The following is a 15,402-nucleotide window of genomic DNA, read 5'->3' on the forward strand; positions in this document are numbered from 1 at the left end:
AAAAAAATAAAATAAAATAAATAAAATAAAATAAAAGTGGAATTACTGGGACACCTGGTTGGCTCAGTCGGTTAAGCTTCTGCCTTCGGCTCAGGTCATGATCCCAGGTCCTGGGATCGAGTCCCACATCGGGCTCCTTGCTCAGCAGGAAGCCTGCTTCTCCCTCTGCCTGCCGCTCCCCCTGCTTGTGCGCGCTCTCTCTCTCTCACAAATAAATAAATAAAACCTTTTAAAAAATAAATAAATAAATAAAAGAATTATTCTTCAAATTCCAGATTTCTTAGCTGTTGGCTTTAAAACTTGCTAATTCATGTAAGAGGATCACCTATCCTTGAAAAACATAACATGTTGTAAATAAACAACTTACTATTTATTGAAAAGTTTACTATTTAATATCAAAGTTCTCTAAGCTTATAACAGTGATCAAGCTAATTGTCCATTTTGAATTAATGACTATTCTAAAATGGAGCTTTTTAAAATGCAACTATTTCTTAGTACATGGCATTATTTCAGTGGGTTTTGGAATCTGGTTTAACTTGAGAGAGGGTGCAAGCAAATGCAACTTGATACCTTTAAAAAGGCGTTTATTAGCATGTAAGTATGATTGGTAATATTTAAATACTAATCCATTGTACTAATCTTTCTCTACCTAATGTTAGTAATGACAAGAGCAAAATTTAGCGAACTTATTCTAAATCACTGAAATCTCAACTAATGGGCTTTAAATATTTTATTTGAGAGAGAGAGAGTGCGAGCAAAAGTGCAAGCAGTGGAAGAGGGAGAGAGAGAATCTCAAGCAGACTCCATGCTGAGCACAGAGCCCAAAGCGGGGCTCGATCTAACGACCCTGAGATTATGACCTGAGCCGAAATCAAGAGTCAGATGCTTAAGCAACTGAGCCACCCAGACACCCCTCAACTAAAGGGTTTTAAAATAAAGCCTACTTATGGTTTAGTTATAAGATTCCTAATCAGCACTACTTAATATATCAAAAATACAATCCATAATTAGGTTATGTGCAACATAGTTGCAAAGAACGCATACATAAAAGTTGTTTACCCTTCAGCAGGGTCCAATGCAAGAGCTCTGGGACTATCTAAGTCTTTCCACACCAAAACCTGTCGGTGCTGCCCATCCAACTTTGACACTTCAATTCGATTCGTTCCTGTGTCTGCCCAGTACAAGTTCTTCCCAAGCCAGTCTACTGCCATGCCTTCTGGATAATCTAAGCCAAATTCTACCACATGTTCCAGCGCACTGCCATTCATAAAGGCTCTGCTGATGGTCTGCAAAAATAAGATTAACAACAAAATCACACAGCTTAAGTACAAAACACTATCCAGAAAGAATGTTTGTTTTGGTTTTTGTTGGGTGGGAGGATCCAGAAGAGCCAGGGCATAGTTTCTTAATACAAGTCACATATTTTACAAGCACAGAAAAAACCTGATGTCAATCTCTAATAAATGCAACTGTGCCCTCAAGTTTTATTATCAAGCCAGGGAGAAATTTTTATAATTCTTAAGGACCAAAAACTTATTCTAGTAAGACAGTAGAATGACTTTGCTTAGTAATCAAGTGAAAAAGATATGATCAGAATGTTGTAGACTCATAACTGGTAGTCAGCTTCCTGAAGGTTCCTGAGAGTATGCCATGTCATTGTGTCAATCTGAAAAGATCTCAACAACCTTATACATTATAAAATGTATATAACCATTATCACATTATTACCACTGTAATTCTGAATCCCCCAAAATTTAAAATCATAATTCAAGCTATTAATAATAGCTGCTACTTCTTGGCAAGCACTACCTTAAGTACTTTGTACACATATTTTCTCATTTAATCCTCAAAATAGCCCTGCAAGATAGGCATTATCTCTATTTTCAAGATGAGGAAATTTAGAAGGCCATACAATACAAGCCAAAATACATTTACTTACTTTATTCATTCACTCAATTAATAGATTTTACTGAACATCATTAGAAAATTCAACTCTGGCTCCAAAACTCCATGATTTTTGTCTATTAAACAAATTTTACACAAGTTATCTGAAATAAGCCCAAAGCTATCTAGAAGAAGGAAAGATGATTCTCTAGATTTTCTGGTCAGGAGCTCCTCCTTGTTATTGACTCAGTATGTTTTTCAGTATTTATTTTAAGAAAAAGAAAATAAAGGTATACTCTAACTCTGGAGTTTTCTACCTCAGCCAGACTACAAAATTTTGTTTAAAATAAATTAAGAGTCAAGCTTCTATAAGCCATTTATATAACTGCTTACTCTTTACTTGTAGAAAATGTCACTCATTATCCTCATATGGAACAAAGTAGAGGAAGTTTATGTCTTGCAGATTTAGAACACTCAAGCAAAGTATCTTGTATTTTAAAAAAAGCACTTAATTAAATACTGAATGGACCTTCCCCTTGACTTCCTTTAAAAAGTTATGGGCTTTTGTTGAATTCTGCCTACTAAGCAATGAGAGAGAGTGATCATGGTATGAAGACTCAGACATTTTAAAGCTCTCCCTTCTAGTCTTCAGTTGTAACATTCCAATTCTTTTGGCTAACCTTGAGTGATATATCCGTCCAGTAAATGCGGTTGTCTGTTACATCAAAATCCAAAGCAGAAGCTTCTTTGACACCAGTGAGAGGAATGGCCACATTATTATTGTTAGTTTCCAAAGAAATTCGCCGGATATCTGCTCTCCGTGAAAACAAAAGGAAAGCCTCCGGGACAATGCAGGTCTTCATGTCACTGATGAGTTCAAAGCCTATGGGGCAGGCACAGCGGAGGCCCTGAGGCCTATAGAGGCAAAGATGACTACATCCCCCATTTTCCTCAGCGCAGGGGTTGGAACCTAAAAGGTGTATTAATTATAAAAGGGCACAGAAGGACAAACACATTGACACAATCAACATATTTTCACTTGAAAATGACTAGGCATGTGGTTCACAAAGACATGATTATATCTGCTCCCAACTATACTTTCAATTCTAATCTCACATAAATAACCACTATGAAATTAATAGGGAATAAAAAGCCAGGCAGTGGTGCAGGCCTGTAGTCCCACCTACTCGGGAGGCTGAGGCAGAAGGAACACCTGAGCCCAGGAGTTCTGAGTTGCAGTGCATGCACTATGTTAGTCGGCTGTCCACAAGAAGTTAGCATCAATATGGTGAGCCCCTGGGATGCCACCAGACTGACTAAGGACCAGTGCACGGGCCCAGGTCAGAAATGGGCCTATGCACTCCACTGAATACTAAGCCTACATTTAAAAGGCCTACTCCTGGTTAAAAAAGAATTAATGGATGATTTCTATATTCCCATAAAACATCAACAATTTACAAGCCACTATCTCTGTATTTTTCTCATTCTTGGTTTCCATCTCTGAGGGAATTTGGGAATTACTTACCAATGATTCGATGAACGTTTGTGGCCTTTAGGCCCATGAGGTCAGGAAGCTGATCTATGATGATTTCCCTCTCTGCACTTCGTTTGTGTACTCTTTCGATGCTACGCCTCTGCCAGTCAGTCCAGTAAACATAGTCACCCAACAAAGTAAACCCAAATATGTGAGGAATTTTGTCTTCCACTAGTACTCGTCTCCCAGTGCCATCAGTATTCATAACCTTCAAGTTTAAGTTTAAAGACAAGAGGTAAAGATGTGTACTTATTCTTCAAATGCATATAAAAATAACAAATCCAACTGCCTTTGTATCAACACTGAGAAGTGTCATCTTGGTTATTCCTATTACAAAGCTTTCTTTCACAAAAGGACAACATGCTAATTTAACAAGAATGATTTCAAATACTTAGTATACAAGCTCATATTTTATCTCTAATTCTCCAATCTCTTACTACCCTTCCTTCTAAAAATTCTGGCAATATTAGCTTAGTATGTATCTCTTCTATTAAGTGACTATGTAAAAAATTAAAACTACAATATCATTACCTTAAACTTGCTTGTACATTTGTTTTTATTATAATGTACCTTCGTACACATTATTTTATTACATATTTTGTTTTATAACATATTTTTTAATTCCTGAGAGTTTTGTCTTTTTTACACTGAAGGAAAGTGAGATTCATATAAGATCACACAGCTTGGAAACATAGTTATTATCTTTTTTAGGACTCCTTCCACTTACTATATTGCTTATTTCATTGTTTTCGTTTAAAATTTTTTTGAAAGCCCACAGATAAAAGGGCTCTCAATAAATCTCTCAGTCTCCTATGATCATAACTGTAAATGTATCTGGAGTTTATAACACTCTCTGCAACTAAGTTTCAAGTAACTAGGATGTACCTACGCTTTCCAACTATGTAGCAACATTATTAAATTCATTCTGACACTCTCATTATAAAGGTCAGCGATTTCCCTGGAAGTGGCAAAGGCTTTTCTGTCCCTGACATTCCAGCAACATGTACTAATCTTCTGTTCTAAAAGACGGAGTAAGTCTTCTAAAGCACCAATACAAGTCCCCAACTGAGACCATTTCTACCATTAAAGTGGCCTGTGTGCCAGGCGAAGTGGCTTTCAGAAATGTTATTCTGGTACTAAAAACAAGTACATGCAAACAATGTCTGCCCCACACCCTCCTAAAAACAGTATCACAATCTTTTATGCAAGTATGAATTTTTTAATCCATAAAATTAGTAGGAAATAGTCCATGTAAGTCAATACTGTGAGCGCCTAAATGGAATGACAACCAGATGTTATCTTTATATCTCTCCTCTCTAAAATTTTAAAATTTTTGCTGACCTTCCAAGAACAGCCAAACTTGAAAACAAAGTACTTAAAAATTGAGTGAGCAAAACTGTGCTATATCCCTGTATTTTCACTTGCATACATCAATAAATATTTCAGTTATATCTGATAGAAGAGATTATATTAACTGAATGTTTATCTGTTCGTATCAGATACAACAGGACTTCCATTAAGCCAGCTGTATAATCTGTATTTAAAAGAATAAACACTCTTCCAATTCCTACATTAACTGTTTTAAAGTTAATAATCTCTCCTTAATTTGAGACATAAGTCTAGATTTTTTACATTCATATTTTCTTGCAACAGATCATTCCTGGACATACTTTATGTCTATGTTATATCTTAAAATTACTTTGGTATTTAAGAGTAAAAGTACTAAGCAGAGAAAAAGGGTCAATAATTTATTTACATATCTAACCAGAATGTGACTTCTAGAATAGCAGGAACCTAATTCATCCATTTATGTGCCAACCACTTTTTTTTTTTTTTAAGATTTCATTTATTTGACAGAGAGATAGAGAGCACAAGTAGGCAGAGAGGCAGGCAGAGGGAGAGGGAGAGGGAGAAGCAGGCTTCCCGCCGAGCAGGGAGCCCGATGCTGGGCTCGATCCCAGGACCCTGGGATCACGACCTGAGCTGAAGGCAGACGCTTAACCACTGAGCCACCCAGGTGCCCCTGTGCCGACCACTTCTATTAGTCTGACAAAGAACTCAACAAATATTTGTTAAATAATTTCTAAAAGGAGATAATTTCCTTAGACACTCACGAAACCTCCCTAAAAATGGAAAAGAAAATTTATGTAACAGTTCTTATCCTTAGATCCTACAGCTTAGCCGTTTGAATGAATGGTATTCTTGTCCAAATTTTAAATCCATGTAAAAATTTTAAACCGATGTTAAAAAAAAAACAAACAAAACAAAAACCCACAGTACTCCTTATTTTTGGAAAATGAATACATTTCTGATCCCTCCTAAAAGCAGAGCTCCAAGAAAGAATTTCTGGCCCCACTGTATTACTGCCTGGAAACTGTGATCAGAGTGAAAATCTTTCCTTTATTAGACATACAACAGAAACATCTTTATTTTAGTAGGGAAAGTTTAGTTTTTAAAACTCTGTATTTTTACCCGCATCCTAATACAGAGATTATTTCTTGACCTCCAGCCTCTTCCTCTAACCCCCTTATAAGAACTTCCTCTCAATACTACTTCCTTCCTTCCCAGGATCTTCAGTATCTCCCTCTCCGTAGGGTCCTTTTTTCTGCCTTTATCACAACACAATTTCTCTCAACTTAGAGAAACACAGTTTAAAAGTTGAATGATTCTGTTTTTACTGCCATATTCTTTGAATGTGATCTGTAACAGCTGCCTCCACCTCTTATCACTACTCATTCCCTTAACTCTCTACCACGGACTTCCAATCTATGACTCAGATGAAATAAATCTACTGAAAATGGTCAATGATACTTCCTTGCTTTTCTCAGTTCTTGTGCTCTTTTGCTTTTTTTTTTTTTTTTTTAAACATTTGATACTCTTAACCACCATCCAAATGCACTGGATTTTCATGGCACCATGTGACCTTATCTCTTTATCTATAGCCAGGATAGCTTTTTATCTCTTCATTTTACTGGTTCCCCTTCCTTCTTCAAACCTGGATGGATATTTTCCAAGGCTTCCTGAGTTCTTTGCAAACCACCCTTTAAAGCCTATCAAATCAGGGTGCCTGGGTAGCTCAGTTGGTTACGCATCTGCCTTCAGCTCGGATCATGATCCCGGGGTCTTGGGATTGAGCACTACGTCGGGCTCCCAGCTCAGTGGGGAGCCTACTTCTCCCTCTCCCCCCTGCTCTGCTCTCTCTCTGATTAAAAAAATAAAGCCTATCAAATTTTATAGCTTCTACTATTATCTTATGTAAAAAAATAAGAAATATGTAAAGTTCTAATCTAAGGTCTCATCAGTTTCTACTGCAGTTATTTCCAACTGCATCTCCTGGAAATGTACTGCTACCTCATCTAAAATGTCATATACTTAACAGTGAACTTCTGTTCTCTATTAGGGGGAGTTCATCATTCCATCAGAGAGTGTCTAACACACAGTGCTAAGTTTTATGCATTGTAACACTCTAAAATACTACTTTCTTACAAGCTTATGATATATTAAAACATGTCTGACTTGATTTTATTCCTAGTTTAGTATTATCTTAAATAATTATTCTGCATTATCTTACATTTAATAAATTTACACCAATTTTGCTGTACTATGCCCAAATACTGGCCTTCCTATTAAAATTTACTTGCTGATCTAAAGGCTACACTAAATGCCTAATATTGAACTTCTTTATAAAAACAGAATTTAAATTCTCCCCCCAAAACGTCATAGGATCAACCAACTCTTTCTCCTTTCAGTTGTTTCAGCCTGCAACGTTTCTGTTTGTTCATTTTGATAAATGAACAACTTAAAAGATGGCAGCTTAAGTATGAATTTGGATAATGGGCAAAGAATGAAACTGAAAATCACAGTGAGAAAAGTAACAAAAGCACAATTCCAAAAGATCCTTTTAGTTTACACAATTAAGCATCTTCTATTTAGCAGTTACTCTCTATGCTTCTGCTCTCTACAAATCTCTAATCATTAGCAAACAATGTTTTGGCACAACCAGTCTGAGATTTCAAATATAAGCTCTATCATTCACTAGGTACCCTTAGGCAATTTCTCACAAGTAAAACAGGAAGAGAACTTACATCGCTAAATTATTTAAGGATTAAAGAAAATAATATTAAATATATAGAATAGTATTGGGTATGTAGATGCTCAGCAAATGTTAGTTCTTGCCCTTTAAAATTATTTTAATAAAATGCTTTAGTCCCTTAAGGTAATATAGCTATGTTTAAATGGCTGTAATGTATAAATTTATTAAAATGTAGTATTTCAAAATAAAAACTGATACATTAATATAAAAGAATATGTGGAAATAAAACACCAAAACAACCACACACTGTTAAACTGAAGAATAAAAACAATACAGACCCTTTCTATGTCCTGGCAACTAGTGGAAAATTTCAGGGCTGCAGCCTTATTCCCATTTCCAACCCCCAATCGTATTGTTCGGCTTATGCTACTTAGATATACGTTAACTAAAACAGTAAATAAAAAGGAGCTAACAATTTGGTAATTAGATCACATATACTTTTGCTGCGGTACCAGATCCTCACTCCACTCCCCCAGTCCAAAATCAAACACTGACAAACATATCTAATGAATGCAAATCATCATGAAAGACATCATGATGAATGCTCAGAAGTTTATAAGAGGGCCTCTTCTAGCAAAGGGATTACAATTTAGTTGAGGAGGTAAACTACATTTACATTAAAATCATACACATATACCCCTCTCTGGCCTGTAGCTTATCAGGAAAAAGTGTAGGAAATAGTAGGAGCTCAAATCCATCTTGAAGAATTAGAAGAATTTTGACAAAGAGAGAGAAAAGGATTTTCCAGAATATAAAAGAAATAACACATGTTAAGACACAGTCAAAGATGCCTTGTGCGACTGACTTTGAAAGAAAGGCGTTGAGGCAGAAAGAAGACAAAAGGGACTCAAAGGAGACAACATTAGGCAGATACCATCCTATGGCAGGTATGAAATTCCAGGATGAGAACTATAGAAAACAAGATACTTCTGAGCACTTAAAGGAGGGTGACATGACAAAATTCTATTTCAGGAAGACCTCATTTACCTCTGTCACTGTGTTCTGACTCTGCTAATAATAAACATCTTCAATACAGAATTATGGGTAATAAAATATTTTCATTTACTGTGGGATGGTAACGGAGGTCCAAAATCTCTTATCTGAAAGCCTTAAGGCCAGCCATATTTCCAAATTCAGATTTTTTATGGTATTTAGAAAGGTGAACACAATGCACATAGCACATCACCTCTGCCTGGGTCCAGGGCAGCACTTGTTGCCAAACACATTAATATTTTGTGCAGCAAAACATACACATATTCCCATAAAGGGGGATAAATGAAGACTCCAGATAGTCTTACATTGCTTCAAGTCAGGTTTTCCACCAAATGAATTAGCAGAAATAACTTGGTTTTGAGAGCTTTTTCATTTTAGAATTACACATAAAGGATTATAGATTAGAAATGCTTTCGTCTAGGCCCTTGTCAAAACTGGTGTTTGGATCAGTGTTAATGCTACTCTAAGTGCAAGCCAGGGTCTCAGGAAAAAGAAAAAAGAGCAAAGGACATATTAAAAATAAAAGGTTTTTAGCAACATCTGTCAAACAACAACAAATGGTAATAAAGATCTTACAAAGATCTTTAGATTAGCACAGTGGCCAGGAACTCAAATACAGTTCCCTAAAAGCCACTACTAAGGATTTTGTAGCTTTACCTACTAGAGCATTAGTCCCTTTTAGCTAATCCTTCTTCTTTCACTTTAAAAGCAAAAACCAGAAGTCTTCCCCCGCCCCCGCCCCAGGTGGAAGGGAGTAAATAAAGTGCACATTAAAGCTAGATATATCACATCTACTTCCAATTAAACAATGTAATTAAGATGTGCTAAAGATTTTTTAATGTAATTTTATAAGCACACTGTTTCCCTTAATTCCCTATCTTCCTGTTTTTGTCTGTTGTAGTTTTTACAGCAGGGTCAAGTCTAGAACAGTGCTGCCCAAGAGAAATATTTAAGCCCCAAATGTGAGTCATGTGTGTAATTTTAAATTTTCTAGTAGCCAGATTTTAAAAAGGAAAAAGGAACACGTAAAATTAATTTTAATACTGTATATACTGTATTTTATCTAATCCAATATATCCAAAATATTTTTATTTCATGTAATCAATACTTAAAAATTTATTAATGAGACTTCTATGTTTGTTTTCATACTAGGCCTTCTTAGTATGTATTTTACACTTCAAGCATCTCTAGTTAAGAGTAGCCACTTTCTGAGTGCTCCAGAGCTATGTGTGGCCACTGGCTACCATAATGGACTGTGTAGGATGAGAATTTCATGGCGGTGACTATACAGCCTACAACAAAATTAACGTACTCCTTTAGATTACATCTCTGTCCCCTCTCACACCTGCTGTGACAAGGCTGCCCTATACCCTTCAGGCTCAGTAAAGCCACAAAAACAATTAAGTGTCTTCCATTTGGTCTTTCCTCCCTCTTCAGCTATACTATACTTAATTCTAATACAGGTTAAAATTATTTTTAAAAAATGATTTCCAATGGGAAAAAATTAATAATGCTTTTTTTCAGCTTTTATCACATTTGAAAGTTTAAATTTCAACACTAGCTGAGACTTATAAGAACAAGGACAAAGGCATGATTCTTTCATTTCTTTTAGGTTATCCCAACATTACAACCACAGTTATATTAATAGATAATCCATACCTGCCATCTCCTTGGCTCTCCCACTAAGAGAATATTCTAGATTGACCATGTACTAATAATGGTTAAAGCTGATGGTTCATGAGAATCTTTACTCTGCTTTACTGTATGTCTGAAATTTTTCATAATTAAAAAAAAGGGGGGGAGGAAAGATAAGGTGCAAGTCCAAGGGCATCTGAATAATAATAATAATAATAGCTGTCATTAACAAATGCTGTTATTTTTGTTGTTATGATGTGGAAAGCAATTATAAGAATCCTCTGAAGAGATCAAGGGATCAACAACTTAAAAAATATGATTGTAAGACTTTACATCTAAAGAACCATATATTTCCCTTTATACAGAGTCCAATGATTACTTTCTGAACTCTGATTTCCTCCCATTACTTTTATAGCAGTGACACTTCTATTAGAAAATGGCTTTTCCCCTAAATATTTCTCTTTTACCAGCCACACAATCTCTACTGGGCAGAAGCAACACAGTGAAAAAGAACACACTGCTTTGTCTCAAAGAAAAGCACTATTACATTTCTCATACCCAACAAGTAACAGTTTTGGACAGGTTACTAGGTTTGTAAATATGGTTTTAAGCCCCTTATGTTTAAAATAACAACACAAATCCTGGTTAAAGCTTGCTTGTACATTCTGAACCCAGAACAAATGAACCATTTTAAGCGATTCCAAAAGATTACCCTTATGCTTTAAAAGTTGAGCCAACACTAATTAAATCTTCTGGCAGCTTTTGAGGGTGTGCTTCGCTGTATTACCTCAGAGTGGTTTAATTAGTTAAACTGAAATTGGGCTTCTGTCACTTCTAAAATCTACCTCCAAATCTGAACCAGAGTCTCCAGTGGTTTCAACTGCTTCAACCACATTGTGGTAGGGATTTAACTATTCTGAGGCATTCCCAAATATTACAAACCACACTGAGAATATAGGCTACAACAGGAAACAGATGTGGGTTAACCAGAATATCTCCACAGAAAGGAGGTAATAGCAAACCTTCTATAGATATCACATTTGGTTTTTTGAGCAGTTTCATCAGCTTATTAAATGTCAAGACAGGATTACCCATGAAATTTTGGAATGCAGCCAGGCTACTACCGAAGTTGTTGCTATGCAACTTCACTTGACTAGACACGTTCAAGAAAGAGATGACAACAGGACAACCAGGCACCTATCATAAAATGAGCTAGAGTGGGAATACTATGACATTCTAATTATGCTCACAATGAACCATTCCTCTCTAATGTTCCAGCTAATATCCAAAACAAATAGTGAATTAATATTTATATATAAAGAGACAATAGGGCTCATTGGAGGCTGACTGATAATAGGGTATAAAATATAATTTCACAAAAATGGTATTTTTAAAAATGGAATATACATCCATGGAAAGAACAGCTCAATCATGCAGGATCTCACTGGGGTGACAAGTAAAGAGAAATGCTTTGGAACTGGCAGGGGAAGTAAAGAGATGCCATGCACCTGTGTAAAAGAGCATAAGGGCAATCACAGTCCTGCATTTACAACCTTTTAACCTAGGTTCAAGTAAATACAAGTGATTTTTAATGTGAAAAGAGAAATATCACAGTTTCATTGGGCAGTTTTATTTTTTCAAGGAGTCATGCTTAGAGCATTAAACAACTGCAGTTACTATGCTCTTTTACAGATAGAGCTAAGAATTGCTACTGTGACCAAAGCTTTCTAAAACCAAAATTACTCAGGAAAACTAGAAAATTAACAGATTTTCAGTTCAAGGCATCATGATGAATACAACACCACCTTGGTCAATTATATTCAACTGCTTCATGAGACACTTCTCAGAGTGCCACTGTCCTAGGGCCTTCAAAAAACTCTAATGCAGGAAACATGTTAACAAGGGAAAACTGCTCTCTTTCCTTTCATTCTCTTCAAGCACAACTAAAATAAAGTTTATTTGGAGTCTGAGTAGAAATAATAATCAACACCTTATTATTGAAAGGCAAAGTACTCCAGTACCAGTGAGTATGCCTTATGTTCAGATATTGGTTTTATTTATTTATTTTTATTTTTTAAAGACTTTTTTTTAACATAATCTCTCCACCCAATGTGGGGCTCGACCTCACGACCCTGATCCAGCCAGGCACTCCCCAGATATTGATTTTTAAATACTATTCTTCAGGAGTGCCTGAGTGGCTCAGATGGTTGAGCATCTGCCTTTGGTTCAGGTCATGATCTCCAGGTCCTGGGATCGAGCCCCTCATCAGGCTCCCTGCTCAGCAGGGAGTGTGCTTCTCCCTCTCCCTCTGCCTCTCCCCCTGCTTGTGCTCTCTCTAAGGGATAAATAAAATCTTAAAAAAAAAATACTATTCTTCATTAAACAGAACTATGGCTCCTTAGAGTAATAGTTAATTCCAGGGCTGAGGCAAGATAAATGTAAGATAAAGCTGAATATATTGTTGTTCCAGAAAGTGCTTTAAAATAATGGAGGTTCCTTGAAATATAGAATCACCACATGATCCAGCAATCCCACTTCTGGGTATATATCTAAAAGAACTGAAAACGGGATCTCAAAGAGATATTTATTTGCACATCCATGTTCACTGCAGCATTATTCATAATAGCCAAAAGGTGGAACCAACCTAAATATCCACTGATGGATGAATGGATAAAGAAAATGTGGTGCATACATAAAATAAAATATTATTCAGCCTTTAAGAAGAGAATCTTGTTTTATGCTACAAAATGGAGGAACTATGAGGATGTTACGCTAAGTGAAATAACCCAGCAACAAAAAGATAATACTGTATGATTCCACTTTAGGTATCTAAAGAAGTCAAAATCTTAGAAACAAAGTAAAATGGTGGTCGCCGGGGCAGGGAGAAAAAGGAAGTTGTCTGACAGAATTTCAGTTTTGCAAGATGAAAAAGTTCTAGAGATTTTATTGCACAACATGCATATAATTAACACTACTCTACTCTCTGCTTAAAAATGGTTATGATAGTAGATTTTATGTTATGTGTTTTTTTTAACCAGTGAAAAGGTCACAGGAATCAAGTTGAAGGGGCTACTAATGCCAATTCTGGGACAATTTTTGCAACAATACAATAATAATGGAATATAACCTTATAATATTCTACAATTTCATAGAATAAATACCCATGGTTCCATATTAATATACATATGAAAAACTGAATAGAGGAGAGGGAACAGCTCTTCCTTACAGGAAAATTCCAATTAATAAATATAATAGGCATAATGGAAATCATATCAATGTTAATTTCCTGGTGTTGATAATTGTTCTATAAGTATGTAAAATGAAACTGGCTGAGAGATCTATTATTGCAAATTTTTTGTAAGTCTGAAATTATCTCAAAATGAATAGTCTAAAAAAAGAGGCAACATAGCAAACACAGAAAGTACTGTATTAGGAATCAGGAAATTGGAATTCATTCTTTTTTTTCCTAAATAGAAAGTTCTATGACCTTAGGCAAATAAAAGAAACAAACTAAGCAAAAAGCGCCAAAGAATGCTGAATTTTAGGAAGAGAAACCTAGGGCAGAAGGAACTAATGTTTCTGTGAGCATTATATCTAGAAACCATAGCTAATTTTATGAGAACTAAAACCAGTTTTTTTATGCAAAAACAGTTTTGAAAACCCATGAAACATTGTTTACTTACTATCTTGAGACTAATGAAATCTATTATGGCATAGGAGGGGTTTTTTCATATTTTAAGAATAACACTGTAGCTAAAACATAAAAGCAATATTACAAATCTCAACCAAATATAAAAGCCAAGGCATTAGTCAACCCAAAATCAAAAATAAATGAACAAAAACAAAAAACTCTGAATAGGGGTGATATTAATTACATAAAGCCTCTAATTTCATTCCTACTCAGAAACTCTAGAAGCCTGGAAAATTTCAGAAGCTCATAATTATAAATGAAATACTAAACAAATACCAGTCTACTGAAAATCTCACTACAACCAAAGGAATTCTAATCCTCTCCAAGATTTAGTTATTTCAGATCAAATCTAACAAAAAAAAATAATAGTACAATGAATGAATGAATGGGAAATCTACGCGTTCAACAAAAAAATTATAGAACCTGCATTGTAATATTCTTAGAAGGTCTAAATTTTTAAATTGTAAACTACACTTAAAGTGCAAAAAAAATGGAGAAGCCTTTCTTCATTATGGGTAACTTTAGGAATAACTATTACACAGAATCTTCATATAGCTGGTGATAATTTTAAATTTAAGTAGGGGGCGCCTGGGTGGCTCAGTTGGTTAAGCGACTGCCTTCGGCTCAGGTCATGGTCCTGGAGTCCCGGGATCGAGTCCCACATCAGGCTCCCTGCTCGGCGGGGAGTCTGCTTCTCCCTCTGACCCTCCTCCCTCTCATGCTCTCTGTCTCTCGTTCTCTCTCTCTCAAATAAATAAATAAAATCTTTAAAAAAAAATAAAAAAAAAAAAATAAAAATAAAAAATAAATTTAAGTAGGAAGTTAAAAATACTTGTCACTTTTAACTGCTCAGTGTTTTGCGAAGTCCCTCCCAAGAAGTCCCAAAATTGTGGTCCTTGCAAATTTTGACTGCCTACCCTTTCCAAACTCTCTAAAAACAGTAAAAATAAAATCTCTATGACCCCTGTAAAAGTATAATAGTTTCCCACCTATAGAGTAATAACCTCCTGAAAAATAATGTTTTACATGAACTCCTTTAGTAAAAACATTTACATGCTTGGCTAATTTCAAACAACGGCTTTAAACATTTATTTAAACCTCCCAAGCATATTAATAATGGAATAGCTTGTATACAGGTCAATACAAAATATAAACAAATATTACAAGGAGAAGTTGCTTTCAGTAAAATTGAGTTACTAAAGATTTTGAACCCCCAACAGGCAAGTTTTCTTTAGTTAATAGGGATTCAATGCACCGTAGATAAGGAAAAATTTAAAGAAAAAAGAAAATATTCATGTCATCTGAATATAAATTTCCTTTAAGCAACTCTCCCAAGGCAAATGTATTATCTGTTCTTAATCTAAAATAACGCAGTTAGTACAAAAAAACACCAGAAAATGTTATAACAGGAAGAAACCTAAACATCATCTGGTTTAAATGATCTTACTGGTCAAAATACAAAGACCAGATTATTATGTGAATTATCTAAGGTCATTCAGTTAAATGGAAAAATCAAACAAGAATTAAGGTCAGGGTCTACTATTACAAAATGTTTCAATAAAGATCTAGAGA

General features: G+C 35.4%; 1 protein-coding gene across 1 annotated transcript in view; it reads right to left on the reverse strand.

Annotated features, from left to right (window-relative positions):
- The window catches only part of LRP6 (LDL receptor related protein 6), a 181,164-nt gene that overhangs the window by 57,242 nt on the left and 108,520 nt on the right, over positions 1 to 15,402 (reverse strand). The window contains exons 8-10 of the mRNA XM_032391785.1: positions 3,410 to 3,626; positions 2,565 to 2,854; positions 1,060 to 1,286 (exon numbers count right to left, since the gene is read on the reverse strand). Coding sequence (XP_032247676.1) covers positions 1,060 to 1,286; positions 2,565 to 2,854; positions 3,410 to 3,626 — 734 coding nt within the window. The remainder of the gene's footprint in view (positions 1 to 1,059; positions 1,287 to 2,564; positions 2,855 to 3,409; positions 3,627 to 15,402) is intronic.

Source organism: Phoca vitulina, unplaced genomic scaffold, assembly GCF_004348235.1.
Source record: "Phoca vitulina isolate PV1807 unplaced genomic scaffold, GSC_HSeal_1.0 scaffold64, whole genome shotgun sequence".
Lineage (NCBI taxonomy): Eukaryota > Metazoa > Chordata > Mammalia > Carnivora > Phocidae > Phoca > Phoca vitulina.